This window comes from Pantherophis guttatus, chromosome 4, assembly GCF_059756535.1.
Source record: "Pantherophis guttatus breed Tessera chromosome 4, ASM5975653v1, whole genome shotgun sequence".
Lineage (NCBI taxonomy): Eukaryota > Metazoa > Chordata > Lepidosauria > Squamata > Colubridae > Pantherophis > Pantherophis guttatus.
The window spans coordinates 6150420-6174998 of NC_142066.1; the positions used below are offsets into that span (position 1 = coordinate 6150420).

The 24579-nt window shown below is 45.3% G+C and overlaps 1 protein-coding gene and 2 gene segments (V, D, J or C); all 3 read right to left on the minus strand.

Moving 5' to 3' along the window:
• The window catches only part of LOC117658371 (Ig gamma-2C chain C region-like), a 172781-nt gene that overhangs the window by 117706 nt on the left and 30496 nt on the right, over positions 1 to 24579 (minus strand).
• The window catches only part of LOC132710242 (immunoglobulin heavy constant epsilon-like), a 147081-nt gene that overhangs the window by 92415 nt on the left and 30087 nt on the right, over positions 1 to 24579 (minus strand).
• LOC117656307 (uncharacterized) overlaps positions 1 to 24579 on the minus strand; it is a 37805-nt gene that overhangs the window by 13024 nt on the left and 202 nt on the right. Inside the window, exons 2-8 of the mRNA XM_087891724.1 lie at positions 22426 to 22722; positions 19620 to 19955; positions 17881 to 18204; positions 13649 to 13969; positions 7648 to 7950; positions 3597 to 3908; positions 323 to 652 (exon numbers count right to left, since the gene is read on the minus strand). Coding sequence (XP_087747850.1) covers positions 323 to 652; positions 3597 to 3908; positions 7648 to 7950; positions 13649 to 13969; positions 17881 to 18204; positions 19620 to 19955; positions 22426 to 22722 — 2223 coding nt within the window. The remainder of the gene's footprint in view (positions 1 to 322; positions 653 to 3596; positions 3909 to 7647; positions 7951 to 13648; positions 13970 to 17880; positions 18205 to 19619; positions 19956 to 22425; positions 22723 to 24579) is intronic.

A 24579-nucleotide genomic window follows, 5' to 3' on the forward strand; every position in this document is an offset into this window, starting at 1 on the left:
CATGTTTCCTTTTCACATTGGGTAGACCAGGACGAAGCCACGCTGGCCCAATCTTTCCTCTTCGCATTGGGTAGACCAGGCCGAAGCCAGACTGGCCCAATCCTTCCTCTTCGCATTGGGTAGACCAGGCCGAAGCCAGACTGGCCCAATCCTTCCTCTTCGCATTGGATAGAGCAGGATGGCCCCGCAGGCTGGATCTGACCACATCACAGGCCAGATTTGGCCCGGAGGCCTTGAGTTTGACACCCCTGTCACCACTTTGAAGCAAGCCAAATATTTTCTCCTGCGTTTTGGGGGGGGGCATTTTTGAACCTTCTCTCACCTGTGCTTTTTTGGATGCTCTGCTTCACCTCGGGGAAAAGTGAGCAAAGGTGAGAAACGATGCATTCAATTTTCTTTCCAGCATCCCAGTTCTGACGGGTGAGGTTAAGTTGGCTTTGGAAACTTTGGGTCCGATTTGGGTGTCTCTTGATTTTTTCCACGGTGGCATTCGTGGTGAGGTTCAGTCCATCCATCGTCCAGGTGAGGATGACATTCTCTAGTTCATAGCCCACCACAAGGCAAGACAAAACAGCTCTGTTTTGAGTGAAGAGGCTCTCAAGGGGTGGTTTGAGTAGATAAACTGTGGGAGGCGGTACACTGTTCTTACAGGCTGCAAGAGAGCAAACGACAAACATTTTACGATGGGCGGAATAAAATAGGCCAAAAAACACATGGAGAAACAAAACATTATAGAGGTAATCCTTGACTTACAACAGTTCATTTAGTGACCGTTCAAAGTTACAACAGCAGTGAAAAAAGTGACTTATGACCTGTGATGGCCTGTCAGCCACCAGCCCCTCCAGCAGCCAAATCTAGAGGAGGAGCAGGAGGCGGGGGAGTCAGGGTCAGCATCAAGGCAACCTGAGAGCTCCAAGGGGGAAGAGGGATTGGAGCTGGCAGAGAGAGAGAGAGAAAGAGAGAGAGAGAAACATACACACACACTCACAGAGAGACAGAGACAGAGAGAGAGAGAAACAGAGAGAGAGAGGTGGAGCCTGGGCCGTCCATCAGCCCTCAGATAGAGAGTCAATAGCCCCCAGGTCTGGAGGTGGCTGATGAGGAAGAGGAGGAACAGCTGGGTCCTGTGCCTGATGCATGGCTGCACAGAAGGCAGAGGAGAGGAGAGCAGTGGAAATCTATGGGCTGATCTTTGAGACAGAACCCACTGCTACTAGCGAAGCCCCACCTTACACTGGGGATAAAAGGCAGGGGGCGGAGATGAATAGGTGTGACAGACAACTATTCATCTCCCTGAGGGACAGACTTGTTAGCCTGCGTTGAGAGAGAAACTTTTTGCTGGGGCCGCTGGTGTTCCTAATAAAGGAATCATTGATTTAAATACAAAGGATTTGTTGTGTTTGGGGTCAGAACATGACCGTTTTTTCACACTTGCGACCATTTCAGCATCCCTATCATCACGTGATCAAAATTCAGATGATTCATAATGGTTACAGTGTCCCAGGGTCATCTCTCTTTTACAACCTTCTTAAAAGTAAAGACAACGGGGAAGCTTAAAATCCCTGTTATTAATTTTACAACTGCAGGGGTGCCCTTAACAAACGTGGCAAGGGAAGTTGTAAAATAGGGGAAAAACTCAGTTAACTCACTTAGCAACAAAAATTTAGGGCTGAATTGTGGTCGTAAATTGAGGATTACCTGCAGGAAGTCTTGAACTCCGTGTAAGTCCACCGTGTAAGGATTGATATTATAGTATTAGTTAGGACATATGTATCTGATAGATTGAATGTCGAATTGTGATTTTAATATAGATTTTACCTGATATTTATTACTTTATTCTAGAACTTTTAATTGGATGTTCCATCAGTTATTTGTTCTGGTCTCTGGTCTTTGATTGTAATAAACTCGATTTGAGTTGAACAAAGAGTTGAGGAAAGCAAGAAGAATTGGCAACAAATTGGAACATTGCACTCGATACAGGAAACCCTTGACTTACAATTTAACTGAGCCCATAATTATGGTCCTAGATTTTTGCAATCGAAAGTCAAAACATCATGTGACCAACCTGATTTTCTGGCTGCTTTTGCAGAGGTTGTTCTGTAAGTGTTATAGTCATTCAACAAATACATTTTCCCTAATGGGAGTTTTTTTGGTAGAAAACTGGAAGTCAACAGTAATAGCACTTAGACTTTTACAGTGCTTTTACAGCCCTCTCTAAGCGGTTTACAGAATCATCCTCTTGCCCCCAACAATCTGGGTCCTCATTTTACCCACCTCGGAAGGATGGAAGGCTGAGTCAACATTGAGCCTGCTGAGATTTGAACTGCCAAATTGCAGGCAGCTGGCAGTCAGCAGAAGAAGCCTGCAGTGCTGCATTCTAATCACTGCGCCACCATGGCCCAGAAACTGGCAAAAAAATGTCTCAAATCGCAGTAAATCCACAAATGAACCAATTGCCAAGCGCGCCAAATTTGTGATCATGTGACCATGGAGTTTGTGCCGCAGTCAAAACTTTGAAAATGGGTCCCATAAGTAGCGTTTGGAGGAGGACCGTTGTAACTCTGAACAGTTGTTAAGCAATTGGTTGTAAGTCGAGGACTAGTTATAGTCAAACACTTTTCTTTCCAACTGAGTTGCTATCATTATTACATTCTATGATCAATCCAATGTAATTTCCTGGCACCGTGATTATTATTATTATTATTATTACTTTTAGGTGGAACCAGAATCAAAGGAAGAAGAAAAACAAAATAAGAGAACATGAAGTTATGTTCTGGACAGAAATATGTTAAGAGACAGAGAATGAGTGGACAGAGAGAATAAGTAAAAAAGGAGAGGGGGGGGAGAGAGAGAGAAATAGAAAGAGAGAGAGAGAAACAGAAAGAGAGGGGGAGAGAAAGAATAAGAAAAAGAGAGAGAGAGAGAAAGAGAGAGAGAGAAAGAAAGAAACAGGAAGAGAGAGAGAAAGAAAGAAAGAAAAAGACTAGTAAAAAGAGAGTAAAAAGAGAGTAAAAAGAGAGAGTAAAAAGTAAAAAGAGAGAGAGAGAGAAAGAGAGAGAGAAAAAGAAAAAGAGAGAAAGAGAGAAAAAAAAGGAACAGAGAGAAAGTGAGAGAGAGAAAGAAAAAGAATAAGTAAAAAGGGAGAGAGAGAGAAAGAGAGAAATAGAGAGAGAAAGAAAAAGAAAGCGAGAAAGAAAGAATAAGTAAAAAAGGAGAGAGAGAGGAACAGAAAGAGAGAGAAAAACACACAGAGTGAGAAACAGAAAGAGAATAAGAAATAGGAAGAGAGAGAAAGAAAAAGACTAAAGTGAGAAAGAGAAAAAGAAAGAAAGAGAGAGAGAGAATGAGAGAAATATAAGTAAGAAGGGAGATATAAGTAAGAGAGAAAGAGAGAGGAAAAAAGAAAAAGGGAAAGAAAAAGAAACAGAGAGAAAGTGAGGGAGAATAAGTAAAAAAGGAGAGAAAGAAAGAGAGAGAAAGAAAGAAAGAGAGAGAGGGAGGGAGAGAGAGAAACAAAGAAAAAGAAAGAGAGAGGAAAAAAAGAATAAGTAAAAAAGGAGAGAGGGAGAGAGAGAATGAATCAATCAATCAATCACCTTTGCACTTGCTGATAGTTCTTGTTTCTATTTGCTTTCTTCCAGCTTGAGTTACTTTGCAGGTATATTCTTTTAGCTTGTTCCACTCCTGTAGGGATACTGTGAAGTTGCTGGTAGTGTAGAAATGGACACCGTTTGACCGATCCTTTGGTGACGTTTGGAATTTCCCTTTTGGTTCCCAGGTCACTTGGATGTTCTCTAGGGAGTAGCTATAGATGGAACAGACTAAAGTCACACTACTGATGGTCCCTAAACTTGGACAGAGTGGATGGACATTCAGAGTCACCATGAGAGCCGTGGACATAACCCAGTCTAAAGAAACAGAAAGAGAAGCGTCAATTTTATTCCGGTTCATTTTGTAGGAAAATGAAGAGTGTGAGGGTCTACAAAAGTCAAGGAGAGAATGAACTAATTCTCCCTCTTAGAATGAGCGAAGTAATGAAGTTGTGTAACTCTCTTGTAACCTTCCCTTGTATCTCAGGGTTTTGCTATTATTTTTACCCACTGTTTATCCATTATCTCCAACGTCCCAAAGGTGCATTTTTTTAAGGAGGCAACTGGATTTTATTTGTCTTTTCTTTTGAAGATGTTTCACTTCTCACCCAAGAAGCTTCTTCAGCTCTGGCTGGATGGTGGGGAATAGCAATAGCCCTTAGATGTCAACTCACAAAGCATCCCTGGCCTGCTCTCGAGTTGCCATAGGCAAGGGGGATGGGAAACCGACAAAGCAGCACGGCTGCCAAAAACAGAAACACATTCCAGACACATCTCTCTCAAGGCTGTCTCCCAGGGTTACCCACAGCTGCTGGAGGGGAGTGATCTCTACAACCTGCAAAATTGCTCCATTGCTGAATGTGATTGAAAACACAACCTGGGGGAGGGGGGAAACAGGGTCATGACTGGGGTGCTAATTAAGTGAGGTCAGAGTTGGCTTCACTTGTAAGATGCTGACATGAACCTCCTAATAAATAACTGGATTTCTTTTGAAGCTTGGCTCGAGGCTCATGAGTCAACTCTGAATGTATCTTTTCTTTTATGTGCACTGAGAGCATATGCACCAAGACAAATTCCTTTTGTTTCCAATCACACTTGGCCAATAAAAAATTCTATTCTATTCTATTCTATTCTATTCTATTCTATTCTATTCTATTCTATTCTATTCTATTCTATTCTATTCTATTCTATTCTATTCTATTCTACTTGTGAGATTCGAAACTGCCAAATTGCAGTCAGCCAGCAGTCAGCAGAAGTAGCTTGCAGTACTGCATTCTAACCACTGTGCCACCATGGCTCATGAATGGAAGTCCAGTCAGAGCTGAAGAAGCTTCTTGGATGAGAAGTGAAATGTCTTCAAAAGAAAAAAACAAGAAAGTCCAGTTGCCTCCTGAAAAAAGCACCTTTGGGACAACCATGACCTAGATCAGAGGATTCAGCCGGTTCAGACCAGTTTGCATGAACCGGTAGCAGAAATTGCAAGGGGGGGGGGCGATTTCTGGATTCTCATCTTTGGCCTTTCATGAGATGAAAGAAAGTTTGCTTGAGAAAAAGAAGAATTTCGGAGTGCCTCCTGTGTGGGATATGGGGGTCTCACTCACACCTATTTAATTACAGAAATGGCTGAGAGGTGTGTCTGAATGTTGCAACTTTCCTTGAACAAATAATCTCCTTCCTTGGATTTCCATGCTTGCATGGAAGAACTGTTTTTGGATATTTTTCCAGTAGGTTTAGCTATCGTTAATAAGAGGTGCCTTGTTCATGAAAAACCTTCTGGAGAACTTCCTCCATCTCATGAAGAAGTCTTCTACTGAATCTCATCCCAAAGGTGCTTTTTCAAGAGACAACTGGACTTTCTAATTATTATTATTATTATTTTTGTTTAAATTTCTATACCGCCCTACTCCCGAAGGACTCAGGGCGGTGAACAGCCACAGAATAAAACAGATAAATACAAAAATTTAAAATAGAATAAAAATGAATTAAATAATTTGGCTGAATTTAAAATACCCTATAATTTAAAAACAAATTAAAATTTACATTTAAAAAGGGGAGAAGATTTAGGCCAGGCCAGCTTGATGAAATAAAAAAGTCTTAAGCGTGTGACGGAAGGTGCGCAGATCCAGGATCCTCCGTATCTCCGGGGGGAGCTCGTTACAGATTGTAGGTGCCCCCACAGAGAAGGCTCTCCCCCTGGGGGCCACCAGTCGACATTGTTTGGCCGACGGCACCCGGAGGAGCCCCTCTCTATGGGAGCGTACTGGCCGGTGGGAGGCTATTGGTGGTAGCAGGCGGTCCCGTAGATAACCAGGTCCTAAGCCATGGAGCACTCTAAAGGAGATAACCAGAACCTTGAAGCACACTCAGAAGACCACCGGGAGCCAGTGCAGCTCACGCAGGAGAAGTGTTACATGGGAACTCCACGTCGCTCCCATAACCACCCACGCGGCTGCACTCTTATCCTTTGAAGACATTTTCGCTTTTCATCCAAGAAGCTTCTTCAGCTCTGATTGAATGGTGGGGAATGGAAGGATTTATACTCCTTGCAGACAGCTGGTCATTTGCATTCCTTTTAGCGAGTCATTAAGGTCACCTGGAGGTTTATCTGTGTCTTCAGGGTCACCTGAGTGGTGCAAATGGGAACTGCTGAAAGGACTATGTTGTAGATTGGAGATAGATTATGGCGTATCCAGCGGTGGTATTCATTTACTTTCCTTACCGGTTCGCAAATGTGAGCGTGCGCACACACACGCTGGCTTCGCTCACACACGCCTTCTCTGCATGCACTTTGCTGCATCACGTGCCTTCCGCACACGCTCCCAGCCTCAAAAATGTGCCTAAATAGCACGACTTGGAGCTGGGGTGGGTCGGTGGGCAGACGCACCCAAGATTTCCACTACCAGTTCGGGCGAACCGTTCTGAACCAGATGAGTACCACCTCTGGCCGTATCGTTCCCCACTCTGTTGAGAGAGGGCTGTTCAATTTGGACATAGATGGCCTCTTTGACCCCTCTTTCAAGCCAGCGGTCTTTTATGTCCAAAACATGGACTTTGCTGTCTTCAAAAGTGTGGTCTTTGTCTTTTAAATGCAGGTGGACTATATAAATCCTTCTGTTTCCCACCATCCAGTCAAAACTGAAGAAGCTTCTTGGATGGGAAGCGAAACATCTTCAAAGAAAAAGTAGAAAGTCCAGTTGCCTCTTGAAAAAAAGCACTTTTGAGACAACCATGAGCTGGATGACTCAGAATCTCCACAGACGTCTACTGAATTTGTTTGCCCAGAAATGTGGCAGAGAATTTAGAAAGGCTTTAAATCTCCTCCCTGAACCCTTCATGGGCCATACAGTATTGTGGTTGTTCCAAAATTAATTATCCTGCCTTACTAGCTTCTTTAATTTTTTCAGAGTGCAATACATTCATTACAAACAATGATGGGATGCTGCTGGTTTAACAACCGGTTCAGTGATCATGCACTGTGTGTGCATGCACAGTTTTACAAATATGAACCTTCTGTGTTACCACTTGGGAGTAACACAGCTGAGGCACGGAAATCTGCTCTACCGTGCCAATCAGCTGAGAAGATAAATGTAAGTAAAGTGAAGGGGCAGGCAGGCAGGCGGACCTGATTGTCGGAGTAAACTGGTTCGCTCCCAGCTGATTGTCGGAGCTACCGGTTCGCCTGAACTGGTCTGAACCGGTAGAATCCCACCCCTGATTATAATCTTGTTATAATTTGTAGAACAATAAATTATCCATTGCCGGTTTGTTGAGCCAGTCAAAATTTCACCAGAGCCCCCTTAGCCAGGCCATTTCAGGGTGACCCAGGATCTTAAATAACAATGGTTAAGGCCACCAGAAGATCAGGAAGCAGAAGTCTCTCAACATCCAAAGAAGTAAAAGAGGAGGAGGAGGAAGAGGAGGAGGGTAATACAAGCACATAGTGTTCAGAAGGAAACCTCAGTTTACATCTAGTAGGTGGGAAAGAAAAGATTGGGAGCATGAAGTGTCTGATTCAAAGATGGACTTCAGACATTCTAGCTTTGCTGCTCTAGTTCACCTTTTCTGGAAATCTTCTGGACTTTTTTTGTGCTCGTTGGTTGGTGTACCACCTCACAAGTCTTGCTGTCCATTTCTTGCCATTGGGAGAGGGTGAGGGTGAGTTGGCTGCTGGCCCAATAGGTTCCATCTGCCATCCTCTTGTCCACAATGGCTTCCTTCTTATTTTGTGGGCCACCCACCCATGTGATGGTGACACTCGGGGGCCTGTAATTCATTGCAATGCATTTCAACACCATGGTGTCCTTCTCCCGATCGACTGACTGCAGGAGTTCCACTGTAGGTGCTCGAGACTCCAGGAAATCTGTAACGAGACTGCGAGCGTCAGGAGCCATGATCATAAGGAGAAAAAGGGTCATGTCATTAGGGTGAGATCAAAAAAATAAGTTACCTGTAATAAGCAAAAGGGTCTCCCTGGAGTGTAAATAAAAAAAAATTGGAGTCATTCTTCAAGAAGTCCACCTGTGGCCTTACTCCCAAGTTGACCCTTGTTCTTTAGCTGTTCCCTTCGTCTGGCAACTCTGCGCATGCGCACAATGGGGACAGGCTCCATCTGTTCGTCTGCCTCACTGATGTCTGACTCCGAAGGCAACTGATAACTGGCATACGGCCCTGGCCCCCTCTCTGCCTCCGACACAGAGCCCTCATCAGAGCCTTCCCCAGACTCCAGGACTGGCCCATGTTCTTCCCCAACCTCCTCACTGTCTGAATCTGCTACCAGCTCCGCTGGCCGCTGGAGGGCCACAACAGACTCTTTGCTGTACAATGGGAATGTGAAGCTGATGGAGGCTGTGTCTGAGCGTGTCTAGAATAATTGGGCACCAAGTACTAGGAGAAGTAACCAGCAGTACCTCACCTAGAACTAGTTTTGTTTTTAATTTCCCAATGAAATTAGATGTGTGTGCATGAATTGTAAAAACTACTGGAAACATTGAAAAAAAATATCCTTTTTTTCCCAGAGACAACAATGGTGCAAAGTTGAAATGCATGCAATGTTTTCCTCCCAAACCATATTTAAAATATACAACTATTTATCTGCTTTCTCTGTTTTACTTCCTTAGATCAATGTTTTTCAACCTATTTTTCACCGTGGATACCCTTGAAATACTTTTTGAGGCCAAGACTTAACTCAAGATTTAAATCATCACATTTTTTTCAAGTCTTCGTGAACCTCTTGTGATGACATCACAGTCCTCTACGAACCTGCAAGTCACAGGTTGAGAACCACAGTTCTAGATTATGTTTTTACCTCAGGCAGTGCTTGCTTCCCTTCTCAAAAGCAAGACCCACATATTTAGTGCAGTTTTCATGAACATATTTTTTATTTTATTTTATTTTATTTTATTTTATTTTATTTTATTTTATTTTATTTTATTTTATTTTATTTTATTTTATTTTATTTTATTTTATTTTATTTTATTTTATTTTATTTTATTTTATTTTATTTTATTTTATTTTATTATCAAATTTATATGCCGCCCTTCTCCCGAAGGACTCGGGGTGGTTCACAAAAATAAAAAGCATCCCACAATAAAATAATAAATTAATTTTAGTTAATTAAAATACTCCAATTAAAACCCTTAGAAAAACTAAAAACTAAAAAACTCCCAGCAGATCAGGTGATTTGTTTAAAGAGCCATGTCTTCAGGTCCCTGTGGAAGGAGTGGTGATCAGGGGCTGTGAGGAGCCTGGTGGGTAAACCATTCCAGAGGGTCGGGCCGCCCACAGAGAACGCCCTCATCCTGGGTGCCATCAGCCGACATTGCCTGGCCAACGGCACCCCGAGGAGGGCAGCCCTATGCGAATGCACTGGTCGGTGGGAGGCCCATAGCAGGTGCTCTTGCAAGTACCCCGGGCCCATGCCATATTAGATTGCATAATGTAAACAGCCACAGTGTATATTTCTTAGAGTCGTAGTGAGACATTTGTTTGCAAAACTGGTTGAGAGAAAAGCCCAGCCACATCAGTGGGTAAAAAGAAAGAAGGGCAAATGTATGATACAACTTCAAATATCTCAGTCGAGGACAGAGTTCACCAGAAGGATCCAAACAGATATTAACCAACTGTGAAAGAGGTTTGTTCTTGTCATTAAATACATGTTAGGGTTAAGTGCTTTATGTACAGACCTGGCCATCTTCTGATGTGCTAGATGGTTCATATATTAAAACAACGGAGTGAACAAAACATCTCCATAAACAAAGCATTTGAGACATTAACAAAATAAAATAAATATCACCTAGTGTTTTGTTTAGGCTGGGAAGCTAAGCAGGATCAGTGCTGGCTGGCATTTGGAAGGGGACACATTTGGAGACTTCCAGATAGAGGAGGATATTTGTAGCTCAGGGTTGAACTGTGAGGGTCCTGGGTGCTCTCTGAGCTGGGTTGTTTTCTTGCGGACATTTCATGATCCAACTAGGGAACATCAGTGGTAGAAAGGAGGGGTATTTGTGGAGTGGAATAGAAGGGAGGAGGAGGAGAAGGAAGACTGTGGCACCCTTGCTGCTCCGTAACCTGGGTTGTTTCCTTGAAGACATTTCATGGAACACAGGAATGCAGTAGGAGGAGGACTGTGAGATCCTTGGTGCTCCCTGAGCTGGGTTGTTTCGTTGAAGACATTTCATGACCCAACTAGGGAACATCAGTGGTAGAAAGGTGTGTGTGTGGAATGCAAGAGGAGGAGGAGGAGGAGGAGGAGGAGGTAATGCTGGTGGTCCTTGGTGCTCTCTAAACGTGGTTGCTTTCTTTCAGACATTTAATTACCAACACTAGGTAACATCATCAATGTTAGTGATGCTGATGATGGCAACAAAACATCTGCAAGAAAAGAACGAAGCTCAGAGGGTACCAAGGACCTCCCTGTTGGAGAATTCCAGAACTGAGATCTAGACTGGGTAGTTGAAAACTTCCCAAGAAGGCACAGTGACCGACCCCTTCTGGATGGCTGCCAAGAAGATACCCTGGAGTTGTCCTTGAAATCTGAGGGTTGACTTGAAGAAAACATCCTTTTACTTTCATTATCTCAGGTGAGTTCCCTCAAAATCTCAACGGTTTCCAATAGAAGAGAAATGAAACAAAAAACCAAAAACCCTCCAGCCTTTGGGTCCCCCCCCAATTATTCCTCCAATACCCCTCCCCCGCCCCCCATATCATTCTTAAGGCAAAAAATATGAACGGTTTCTTCTGAAAGGAAAGAAATGAGGCAAGGTTATGCGAATGTTCCATCAGTGGTGTTGGAGTTGGATGGCTGTTTCACATGGAATACCCATGATCAGAATCATTTGCATAATGCAGATACATGTATGGACTAGTCCATGTCCCTTCTGGTCTATAATAGCATTTGCACTGACTCACGGAATTGAGGGTTAACATTTAGATACGATGAGATTTACTTTAGCAAGCATTTCACGGAACCAAACTTGATTTCAATGTCTTACCTTTGTTGGAGGTGCCCTGGGTGTGCTTAAAAAATATTAGAATTGGTTGGGTATATTTATACATATTTGCATACATCCAGGTAATTATATGGTGCTAATGGTTGCAAGTTGGGTACATTTGTTTAATGAAAAGAAGGACTAAGGGCGACATGATAGCAGTCTTCCAATATCTAGGTTGCCATAAAGAAGAGGCAGTCAACCTAATTCTCCAAAGCAGGGGTCACCAACCTTTCGGACCTCAGGGACCACTAAATTAATAATTTTAAATCCCACAGACCACTAATACGATCTGTCCAATAACCAGCTGGGTGGGCGTGGCTAGGTGGTCATGTGACTGGGTGGGGGTGGCCAACTCGATGTCACTCATGTTGACGGGTGCCTTGGCAGCCTCTACTCAGCCCTCCCCTCCCAGCCACTACTCGCCTCCCCGCCTGGGCTCCTTAGGGCCCCAACAGGAAGCAATTGTTGAAGGTAAGCAGCCACCTTGAGAAAGAGTTGGCAAAACAGCTCAGTTGAAATTGGATCTGACCAAGAAGGAGGCTCAGTAGAAGTATCTCACTGAGGACTATGACCATAGGCTTTCCAAGCAGAGGGAAGACCTGCAGGAGTGCAAGGCCAGGTACTGGCACCTGGAGGCTCAGTGGGCTGAGATGGTCAGCCAGTTCCAGGCCATGATGCAGTCCCACTGGAACAAAGTCTTCTAGCTCTTCGCCACCAGTGGTGCTTCCCTCCAGCCTTTGTCCAAAGCCCTGCACCAGGAGGCTGAAGCAGACTCTGAGTTGGGATTTCTGCCCCCCTCTGATCAACACAAAAAGGCCCTGAAGGGGGACACTCTCTGCAGCAACACAAACATTCATTGCACGTATCCAGCCCAGGGGCTGTAGTTTGAGGACCCCTGATTTAGTGCAATATAAAAAATGCAAGTAATTTTTCTGCGGACCACCAAAAATTTCTCGTGGACCAACAGTGGTCCACAGACCACCAGTTGGTGACCATTGCTCCAAAGCACCTCAAGATAGGACAAGAAGCAACAGGTGGAAAATAATCAGGGAGAGAAGCAACCTAGAACTAAGGAGAAATTTCCTGACAGTGCGAACAATCAACCAGTGGAATAACTTGCCTCCGGAAGTTGTGAATGCTCCAACACCGGAAGGTTTTTAAGAAGAGATTGGACAACCATTTTTCTGAAGTGGTGTAGGGTTTCCTGCTTGAGCAGGGGGCTGGACTAGAAGACCACCCTAAGATCCCTTCCAACTCTATTATTCTGTCATTCTGTTACATCACTGCACTCAGGGAGGCAGATTATATTCAAAAGCTGGTGTTCCACTAATCAGAGTAAAGAAAGTCATGCAGCAGCTGTCCCTGGATTCTGAACACCATTACACAATTGGATGTGTAATGAAGAAAGGACTGAGATCTTGCAAGATCTCATAAGATGGTCTTGCAATTTCTCTACAAAATGTTAATGATGATTTGGGTAGTTTTGCGGGAAAGAACTCTATAAGGCCCAATGCACATTCTCTGCTGCTCATAATATACCGTATTTTTCATAGTATAAAACACACTTCCTCCTCCCAAAAAAAGTGGGTGGAAATGTCTGTGTGTCTTATACAGCGAATGTTGCTGAAGCCCCGCCCACCTGCCGGCCCCCACCCTTCAGCCTCTGCCTCCCAGAAATTTGCCTCCTTGCAGCAAACAGCAAACAGCCTAGTCAGTTTCAGCACAGCCTGATTCAGCATGAGCAGCTGATTGGCGGTTGGATCTGCCTCCTACTGATCAGCTGTTCCAGGCTGCGGGGATCTCCATCGCCCATCGGCAGCACCACCGCCCATTGTTGCTACCACCTATCGCCACCTCTGTGCACCCCATTTTTAACCTCCATGCATCCCATTTTTGGCCTGTTCCAGGCCGCGGCAGCAATCCCTGCCACCTGGAATGGGCCAAAAATGAGATGCTTGGAGGCCGAAAATGGGATGTGCAGAGGCCAAAAATGTGGTGTGTTGAGGCGGCGATAGGTGGAGGCAGTGATAGGTGGCAGCGGTGATGGGCGCTGATGGCGCTAATAGGCGCCAATGGTGCTGATGGGCAGTGGCGATCCGTGCAGCCTGGAACAGCTGATAGGTATTCTGGGAGGCAGATCCCACTGCCAATCAGCTGCTCGTGCTAAATCAGGCTGTGCTGAAGCTGACCAGGCTGTTTGCTGTTTGCTGCAAGGAGGCAAATTGCTGGGAGGCAGAGGCAGATTTTTTTTTCTTGTTTTCATCCCCAAAAGCTAGGTGCGTCTTATACTTCAGAGCGTTTTATAGTCCGAAAAATACGGTACATTTTCACTTGGGCTCCTGAGAATAATAACCATGTAGCACCATAGATAAGGATATTTTTCAATGGGTGGGTTCTTCTTTCTATTAAGGGATCTGCCTCTCGGTCATGATGAAGTGCTCAACCAAAGGATGTTTGTGATCTATTAGCTTTTTAACCCTTTACAGTTAAGAAGGCATTGTAGAAGTTCCACCACGCCACGTGACTCATCATGATATCTTCCACGACCACCTTAGAAGGTCCACTTACCAATGGGTACCTTTTCATAGGCCACGTATGGGATTTGAGAAGCGGGATGGTGGACTATACAGCAGTAGCTGCCTCCTTTCCCTCCTGGCTCATCTCGGCTGATTTTCAAGATGCTGTACACCGAATACCCGTTTGACGTTTCTGTGGCGATCCCATTATTGTACAGATTTTTGCTCAGGGATACGTTATTTCTTTCCCACGAGATGCTAATCTCCGCTGGGGAAAATCCGCTCACATCACATACGAGAATGAGAGCCGTGGTGCTCTTGAGAGAAATCTCTAGTGGGGCTCGAGAAATGATGACGGAGGGTGCTTGCATTTCTAAACGGAAAAAGAAAAGGAAAAAAACATGCAGGTGTTTAAAAATGGGAAAAAAAAGCATGGTACTTTCTCCTGTTGAGAACATCACTTCAACCGAATGAGTCAAAGGCCTTGATATTAATTTTGAAACTCCCAAAGTGTTGTGATGGAAAGAAGGCCAGGAATGAAATAGGACTCTTTCAGAAGGTTTAGAATAGAATAACAGAATTGGAAGGGACCTTGGAGGTCTTCTAGTCCAACTCCCTGCTTAGGCAAGAAACCCTACATCACTTCAGACAAATGGTTATCCAACATCTTCTTAAAAACCTCCAGTGTTGGAGCATTCACAACTTCTGGAGGCAAGTTGTTCCACTGATTAATTGTTCTGACTCTGTTCTACCCCAGCTACGGATCCCAAAGAATGCTGCACACACAAACTTCAAACAAAACTCCATTTACTTCAAAACACAGTCTTTTGCAAATGCAGGCTGTTAATAAACGTTCTTAACAACCTGCCAGAAATTCCACAGATAAGATGGAGTCTTACTAGAGTTGGCAAAAAGCCCAGAAGCAAGGTTTGCAAAGAAAATCCAAACTCAATGAATAGCGAATGAACGAACGTTGTTTCCTGCAGCTTTTTACAAGCTGCGTGCAAACTTAAATAGGCTAAGGGAGTGGCCAATTAGCCCCAAGCCTTACTTTCGAGGAGAGCTCCTCCTGAGTAACCACTCCTGCCTTTTGGCAGCTCTGTGCGCCCATGCATCGAGAAGAGGCTCCTCCTCTTCATCCTCTTCACTTAAAGGAGCTTCTGGAGGTTCTGAAGGCCCTGGCTGAATCCCCGCCTCTGGCACCACATCTTCTTCAGCCTCCTCACTGTCTGACTCGAGCGCCGGCTGCACAGGCTGCTGGCGCGACACCACACCAGCCTCCTCGTTGTCGGGATCAGCAACAATCTGCGCAGGCCACTGGCGGCCCACAACAGACTCTCAGGAAATTTCTCCTTAGTTCTAAGTTGCTTCTCTCCTTTATTTGTTTCCACCCATTGCTTCTTGTCCTGCCTTAACATGCTTTGGAGAATAGCTTGACTGCCTCTTCTTTGTGGCAGCCCCTGAGATATTGGAACACTGCTATCATGTCTCTCCTAGTCCTTCTTTTCATTAAACTACACATACCCAGTTCCTGTAACTGTTCTTCATATGTTATAGCCTCCAGTCCCCTCATCATTTTTGTTGCTCTTCTCTGCACTTTTTCTAGAGTCTCAACATCTTTTTTACATCGTGGCGACCAAAACTGGATGCAATATTCCAAGTGTGACCTTACCAAGGCATTATAAAGTGGCATTAACACTTCACATGATCTTGATTCTATCCCTCTGTTTATGCAGCCTAGAACTGTGTTGGCTTTTTTGGCAGCTGCTGCACACTGCTGGCTCATATTTAAATGGTTGTCCACTAGGAATCCAAGATCCCTCTCACAGTTACTACATACAGTATACGGTATCTGTGCATTTTGTTTTTCTTGCCTAAAAGTTTAGTTTCTAATGTGGTTGCAGTTTCCCATGTGAGACCAGGGCACATAAGTGGAATCCTCCTGGACTGATAATGCCTGTTGAAAGAAGCTGTGGCTTGGAGCTACTTTACAAAAGGTTTTGTTTTGTTTTGTTATTTTTTAAATTTATTGTATGTCTGTACTGTTCATTTCACTAATACCATGACTGTAACAATAGCCCTTAGACTTATATACCACTTTACAGTGCTTTACAGCCCTCTCTAAGTGGTTTTACAAAGTCAGCCTATTGCCCACAACAATCTGGGTCCTCATAGTAACCCACCTCAGAAGGACGGAAGGCTGAGTCAACCTTGAACCTGGTGAGATTTGAACTGCCAAATTGCAGTCAGCAGAAGTAGCCTGCAGTACTGCACTCTAACCACTGAGCCACCAAGGCTCTTATGAGGCTTTAAGGCTGGGAGCTGGGGACTTTTCCCAGTCATTGTCTAAACCTTTCACACTGCCACTCAAGATGTGTTTTGGCATATCTTGTATGAGAATTTTTTCTATTTGTTGATTGGATTTGAAGAAGTCTCCCTTGGTCAACTCCTCAGTTCCAATTGTTCTCGCAAGATAGTTGCATCAGAAAACTTCTGTTTGTGTAGAAATAGAGGTGACATGAGAACAGTGTTCCAATATCTGATTGTTGTGGCCCGTCAGCGGCCTGTGCGGATTGTAGCTGATTCCAACAACGAGGAGGCTGGTGTGGTGCTGCGCCAGCAGTCTGTGCAGCTGGCGCTCGAGTCAGACAGTGAGGAGGCTGGAGAAGATGTGGTGCCAGAGGCGGAGATTCAGCCAGGGCCTTCAGAACCTCCAGAAGCTCCCTTAAGTGAAGAGGAAGAAGAGGAGGAGCCTCTTCTCAATGCACGGGTGCGCAGAACTGCCAAAAGGCAGGAGTGGCTCCTCAGGAGGAGGTCTCCTCGAGAGTAAGGCTTGGGGCTAATTGGCCACTCCCTTAGCTTATTTAAGGAGGAACGCCGTTTGCAGCAAGCTGTAGGGAACAACTTTAGTTCATTCTCCTTCGCGTCTGGATTCTCTGCAAAATTACTTCTGGGCTTTCTGCCAACTCTCGTAAGACTGTGATTACCTTATCTTAGAATGCTTGTAGGCTGTTAAGGAAGTTTATTAACAGCCTTTGATTGAAAAAGACTGAGTTATTTGAGTAAAATAAGCTTTGTATAGTTTTTGTGTGTGCTGCATTCTTTGGGGTCCGTAGCTGGGGCAAAACACTGAGGGGCTTCCACAAGGAAGAGGGAGGTCAACCTATTCTCAAAGTACCTAAAAGCAGGCAAGAAGCAATGGATGGAAACTAATCAAGGAGAGAAACAACCTGGAACTAAGGAGAAATTTCCTGACAGGGAGAACAATTAATGAGTGGAACAGTTTGCCTTCAGAAGTTGTGGTGTTTCAACACCGGAGATTTTTAAAGAAGACATTGGACAACCATTGGTTTGAAATGTTATAGGGTTTCCTGCCAGAAGTGGGCTTCACATTCTGTCACCACCGGTTCGCCCAGCACCAGAAATGTGAGCGTGCTCGCTCACTCAAGCACCTGCTCACTCGTGCACCCGCTTGCTTAGCTCTCACACACCATCCGTGCATGCGTGCAACGTCAAACAACATGGGAATTCGCTCATGCACACCATCCACATATGCGTGCGATATTAAACAACACGGGAATTTGCTCTCATGCACCATCCACGTATGCGTGCAGTGTCAAAACCACAGCGATATAGGACGGGATTGCCCTGGGTGGGTGGGCGGGGCCCACTTGCAGATTGCTGCTACCAGTTTGCCCGAACCAGCTGAATACCACCTCTGTTTACTGCTTGAGCAGGCAGTTGAACTAGAAGACTTCAAGGCTCCCTTCCAACTCTGTTATTTTGTTATTCTCTTAGTTGCCATTTTTTAAAAAAATCCTGCTATCAATAGACATTAAAATATTATGAGCAGTCTGTACACATCACCCTCCTAGCTATTGTTTTCGGGCCTTCAAAAACATGGAAGGAGACAAAACGGCAAGAGAAGAAAGGGTGAATTTGTGAAGACAGGCCATATAGACGATTGTGAAGAGGTTGCAAAAGAACTTGGGGGAAATCCCAAAACTCAACAAATATGAGAAGAACTCCTTGGTAGCTTGGTCACCTCAACATCAGCCCAAGATGCAAAACACTTAGGAAAAGCAAATTCAAAAAGTTTGGAGAAATTCTACTTTAATGAAATCGCTCATAACCAAGGGTGCATAATTCCTATCGCACGATTCCTGTACATGATATACATGATTCCTGTTTTGTATATTAACACTTTTTAAAATTTTTTTGAAGATACGCGATTCCTGCTTGCTCGATGGAGCGGCGTTTTAAGGGGCTCGGCGATCTACTCACGAGTAGGCTTCTTGATGGTGATGTCTTTTCGGTGTTCTTCAAAGCAGCTCCCGGTTACTTTGCAGGTGAAGACGGTGCCCTTCGTCCACTGTTCCAAAGACACCGAATGGTTGCTTCTCAACTTCTGACTTCCGTTATCGTCCGTCGTCACCATCTCATTCACGACATCACTGCTGGCTTTGCCATCCACAAGCCAGGTGATCTGAGCACTCTCCAGGTTAGAAGAGATCACGGCGCAGACCAGGATGGCTGACCTATCAAGCAGGCTTTTGTAAGATGGCTTGGTAAAAAATATGGTGGGTTGATGCATGCAACCGTAGCACACTGTGGATGAAAGCCAGGAGAGAAATGACACAAGGATTATAATACTATTTGAGAATAGTGGGGTTTTTTTTTAATCTTTAATAATTCATTAACAGTGACATACTTGCTAAGAAGCTGCAAGTTTTAGTAGCTTCTTTAAAGATAAGGAAACTCAAGAAAACCAAGGAAGATGCTCTTTGAAAAGCTGCATTTGAAAATAGCAATAGCACCTAGACTTATATTCCGCTTCACAGTGCTTTCCAGGCCTCTGTAAGCGGTTTACAGAGTCAGCCTTTTGCCCCCAACAATCTGGGTCCTCATTTTACCAACCTTGTAAAGGTGTTGTGGCCCCGCCCTCTGAGCCTATCCCATCGGAGGAAGAAAGCTACGAGCATGAGGAAGAGGAGTCAGCCAGGCCTCCCTCTCCAGGCCCCTCCCCTCTGGCACTGTCTCAGGTGCCGGCCGAGGGAGAGGAGATTAGCCGGGAGACAGGTGTCTCAGATGAGAGTGAAGGAGAGACATCATTCCTGGATGCACGCCACCGAAGGCGTGATAAACGATTGCAGCAGCTCAGGAGGTGTGCTAGGGATTAGAACTGAGTCACTGGACCACACCCCAGAGACTATATGATAGAGGGTGGTGGCCAGTGATCCCTGTGACGAACAAAAATAAACCTTGGATAGTCACTAAAGCATCGTCCTAAACTGCTGAGAGGAATATTTATTTCTGTTGGACTCTTGTACGCTGAGTATATTATCTTTCTGTTTCTGTGGAAATAAAGCACTTGGCAGACAGTGTGTATATCGCTGCCAAGTTGGAGATAAAGACCTGGGTGTGTGCCAAGTGCTTCCTTAACCCTCGGCTGGCTGTGTTTGTGTGTGTGTGTGGACGGGGACAGATCAAAAGGATGGAAGGCTGAGTCAACCTGGAGCCTGGTGAGATTCGAACTGCCAAATTGCAGGCTGCCGGCAGAAGTAGCCTGCAGTACTGCACTCTAACCACTGCGCCACCAAAGCTCTAATATCAACATTTATGTTTATATATTTACATCTACATCTACATCTATCTACTGTATTTTTCGGAGTATAAGACACACCTTCCCCCCCCTAAAAGGGAGTGAAAATTTGGGCGGATGAGTGTGCTCACATGTGAAGCTCCACTTGTGCAGATGCCGAGTGTGCATGCTCACAAACGAGGCCCCATTCTCATGTGCAGACTCCTGCACCCGCTGCTTGTGTGGAAGCATTCCCTCTTCCCCCCCTGCTAACTCTGCTGGTACACAAAACCAGAAAGTTAGAGACTCCTGCATTAGATGTTCTGTTTTGAAATGGATGCATTACTTGGAACCCTGACAGATGATCTGCCTGGATTGCTTCCTACCCCTCCATCATTTTATAGCCCATAAACTCTTGATACTTTAGGGTGGTAACGCTCACCTTGACATTTGCTGGCATTCTGCATTGTGACGTTTTGACTGCCTGGCGGGCGCGTCACTTTACAGGTGTAGAGGTCTCCTTTGTCCCAACTCTCTTTGCTGATGTTCAGGTGGATGAAACTGGAGTAACCGCTACTCTTTCCTACATCGGCTCTCAATGCCACCTCTTCTTTCCCTTGGAGCTGTACTCCATTCTTCAGCCATTCCACCTCAGCTTTTCCACCACTAAAGCTTCTCAGAAAGCATACCAGCTCCACGTTGGCCACTGAGCTCTGTTTGCCACAACTGGGGGTTAAGATCTGAACATCAACTGGTTTCAAAGGTTGCAAAATGCAATCTGAGAATACAAAGTAGAAAAATGTTGTTGTTTTGTTGGAAGAGCCATACTTAAGAAATGTTTGTACTTAGAGAAGACTATTTATTAAGCTGTCTTCCTGGCATTCTGCCAGGGGTGAAATGCTCCCAGTTCGGACTGGATCACCCGATCCGGTAGTGATGGAGGCGGGTGGTTCAGAGAACCAGTAGCAAAAATCCCTGCCCCCCCCGCCCAGCTGAGCCGCACAATCATCAGAGACTTTTTTTTTTTTACTTTTAAAAGCATTTTTTCTACAACCTCTTTGGCCGAAAAAATGCTTTTAAAAGAAAAAGAAAAAGCCTCTGATGATCACGGGGCTCAGCTAGGATCCTCAAAGGCTTTTAAAAGAAAAAAAACCCCTTTTTTTCTTTTAAATGTCTCTGACAATCCAAGCTGAGTTGCCTGATCATCAGAGGCATTTAAAAGAAAAAAAAGTCTCTGCCAATCAGGCAACTCAGCTGGGATCCTTTTGAAAGCATTTTTTTACAACCTCTTCGGGGAAGAGGTTGTAGAAAAAAAGGGTTTTAAAAGTAAAAAAAAAAAAAATTGGCCACACCCACCCAGTCACATTACCCCCCCACACACCAAGCCACGCCCACAGAACCGATTGTAACAAATTTTAGATTTCACCACTGCATTCAGCCCAGAGGTGGGTGGGACATGAATTAATAACCGGTTCACCCCAGCACTGAAAATGTGAGCGCTTTGCTCGTGCGCACACTTGCTTGCATGTGCGTGGCTTAAAAAACACAACTAAATAGGATGGCATAGTGCCGGGGCAGGTGGGCGGGCCCACCTGCAGGTCACAATTACAGGTTCGCCAGAACCCATCTGAACCAGCAGCAGCCCACCACTGATTCTGCCCAAATAGCAAACATAGAGACCATCAGCTGTTTCTCCTTAATTTAAAAAATGTATAAGAAACAAGCTAAACGTAGATTCCAATGGGCCTCCTGCAGTGAGATCTACTTTAGAAGGGGTAGGATAAGCTTCCTGTGATATTTGTGGGTGGAGGTTTTTTTAACAAGAACTTGAACAGCCACTTTTCTGAAATGGCAAAGGGCTTCCTGCTTGAGCAGGGGATTGGACGAGAAGACCTCCAAGCGGTGGTGGGCTGCTGCCGGTTTGGACCGGTTCAGGTGAATCAGAAGTTCCGACAATCAGCTGGCCCGATCCACCAGCCCCCACCCTATCCTGTCCTATATTTCTGGCTCAGCAGATTCATGCGACACAGCTGATTTCCGTGCCTCTGCTGTTCTACTTACCGCGGCTGCCTTAGAAGGTAAGCAGCGGAGCTTCAAATTGCTGTATTTTGAATGTTGCGCACAAGCGCGTTAGGAGCATGCAAATGTGAAGCGCATGTGCACATGAAAACAGCGCAATCACCGATTTGGTTACAGCCCACCACTGCCTCCAAGGTGTCTTCCAACCCTGTTATTCTGTTCTATCCTAGTCCCAATTAATTTCTATTTTTGAAGGTCAAGGACGCTAAACTTAACTGACTTAAGAAGCAACTTGACAACCAGTTCAAAAATCTGAACAGGATGTTATCTTCAGGACCTAGACCTTTGATCATCTCCAGATTCTCCTGATGAGCAACCCTGTCTTAATGCTGTCCTGTCATCAGGAGACCTGAAGGTGATTATAGCATGCCCTCAACAAGTGTGGTGCCCATCTAATCTCATTTGGACTCAGAAGGTTAAGCAACATCAGGTCTGGGTAGTATTCAGTGGTGGGATTCAAATAATTTAATAACTGGTTCTCTGCCCTAATGACCGGCTGAGTGGGCGTGGCCATGGTGGGCATGGCCAGGGGGTGCGACAGGCAGCACTTGGCCTCCTGCACCCCTCCTGGGAGCAAAAACAGGCCACGGGGGGATGCGCTGCCTCCCTGTGCCCCATTTTGGGCCTAGTAGGCCTCCCTGCAGTGAAAACGGGTCAGGGGGGTGCGCCATACCCCCTGTGCCCTGTTATGGGCCTAGTTGGCACCCCTGAAGCTTCCTGGGAGCAAAAACAGGCCATGGAGGGCACCACACTCCCCCCCGCACCCCATTTTGGGCCTATTAGGCCTCCCTGCACTTACCTGGGAGCCAAAATAGGGCGCATGGGGTCTCCTGGAAGCGGCGGGGTGGGCCAGCCAGCAACTTAACTACCAGTTCAGCTGAACTGGCCTGAACCGGCTGAATCCCATCACTGGTAGTATTTGAATTGGAGAGTTTAAGAAAATAGGCTGGACTCAGAAATAAAAAAAATCCCAAAAGAAGGAAACAGGAAAACTACTTCTATGCTGTTGCCAAGAAAACCATATAGATGCCTCCTTCTATAGTCACCTTCTCTGTTTTTATGCACGCCACTGTCCCTCCAAGTTGAACCTACACACCTGGCAGAGTCCCAGCTCCATATTTACCCATCAGGCTTAACATCACATTATTTACCCTCTTGAAAAAACTTACATTTGTTTGTGAAGATAGCTGGGGGAAGTTCTTTCTTTTCTTTTACAAAGCATTTGTATTGAACTTCGGACGAGCTCGAGGAAGAGACGGTGAGTTGGCTTGTTGTGAACAGGTTTGGTCCACTCATTTGCTGAGTTGAGAATTTTTTCGGTTCTGGAGTGTTAGGTTCCCATGTGATTTCCAAAGACTTTGTACCGTGTTCAATGAGCAGGCAAGCAAAAGTTACCATACTAGTATCTTCCTTGCTGGAGCTACAGCAGGGCCAAAGTGGAAGGATGGAAGGATTTTTTACTGTCTCTGTAGGAGAGGGGAAAAAAAAACAAGAATGTTCTGACCTAGGCTTCCTTAGAAAGTATACAGCACAAACTTAGTACCGGCAAACCTCTTTAATTCAAACGGCTTTGAATTATTGTCATTCCCAGTCTGAAAGGCTTCTCAAACAGTCTTTCAGGGGAGTGTTTACAAACACCCACCTTATCTCCCTTGGAATGCTGCCAGAGAACTAATTGCCAAACACAGGGCAAGGCCAAACTTAGCACAGAGCTTTTCCAGAGCTTTTACTGACCAGATGAACTAATTGCTTCCTCCACAAACTCACATCCCGTTTGCTTCTCTTTTATGTCTTATGGGAGGGGCCAGTCATCTCCAAGCCTTACTCCCAAGTTGACCCTGTTTTCTTAATTGTTCCTGCCTTCTGGCAGCTCTGCACATGTACACACTGTTCTTCTGCCTCGCTGATGTCAGACTCCTGAGACTCTGGAGGCAGCAAAGAACTATCAGATGGCCTTGGCCCCCTCTCTGCCTCTGACTCAGAGCCCTCATCAAAGCCTTCCCCAGACTCCAGGACTGGCCCACATTCCTCCCCAACCTCCTCACTGTCCAAATCTGCAGGCTGCTGGCGGACCACATCAACGAAGAAGGAGAGGAAAGTGATGAGAAGTGACAGGAAACATTACAGGTTGGAAACCAATTTTAAAACAAATTCAGTTAGTCCAAGTTAAATTTAATTAAATTAATAGCAGAATCCAATCTGGATCAGTCACCGGGACCAGAGATTTAGTCTTCCAAGCTTTCTGATTCATGCTGGAACCCATCCTCAGGGAACTTCTCTCTAGCAAAGTGTGTGCTTTGAGCTGTTTGGTGTGTGGTATTTATATGGTGCCTGTTGTGTGTGGATTTTTAGTTGTTGATTGCTAGCTATTAAGTCACTGATTGTTGTTTCCCTGTGCTGCCAAGCCCTCACCTCCTAAGTACTTGGTGAGCTAATGGTAAATCAGCACTGTGTTGTGGCCTGTCAGGGACTGGTCCCTCCAGCAGCTGAATCAGAGGAGGAGAAGGTGGTGTGGAGTCATGGCCAGCATCAAGGCAACCTGCGAGCTCTGAAGGGGAAGAGGGAATGGAGCTGGCAAATAGAGAGACAGAGGCAGAACCTGGGCCATCTGTCAGCCTTCAGATGGAGAGTCAACAGCCCCCAGGTCTGGAGGTGGCTGCTGATGATGATGATGAGGAACAGCTGGGTCCAGTGCCTGATGCGCGGATGCGCAGAAGGCAGAGGAGAGGATAGAGGCTCTGGAGGCTGGGGACAGCAAAAAAGTCACTTCCTGTCCAATCGAGTGTTGGGAAATGGGCCATTTCAGGCCTCCAAAGGGCCTCCGAGAAGTGGGGAAGGTTCTTTTTGCCCTCCCCAGATGCAGAGAGGATCTGGAGCCAGATGAGAGAGAAAAGCGGGCTTACTGGGCCATCATGTACCAAGAGCGGAGGGGAGGGGGGTTGTGCGTAGGGCGTGGCACATAGAATTATGGGTGTGGGCACACGTGCACACGAACCTCCCCTGCTCCCCCCACCTTCCTGGCATGTGGTGGCAAAATGGTTAGCCATAACTGGTCTAGGATGTTCACAATTTCCAGTCTGAAACTATGGCTGGGTCTGTCAATGTTTTGTGAGATTAAGGAATTTTTATTGTCCCCTGACTGTAATTGGTGTTCATGGATAGGCTTTGCTAACAGAGTCTTTTGTAACAGAATGCATGAGTGACCTTGAGGAAAGAGAAGAATTGAATTGAATTGAACGCTTTATTTGGTCAAGTGTGATTAGACACACAAAAATCAGAAGCGGGGAGGAGCCTGCAGTCGCTTAACAATCAGAGAAAACTTT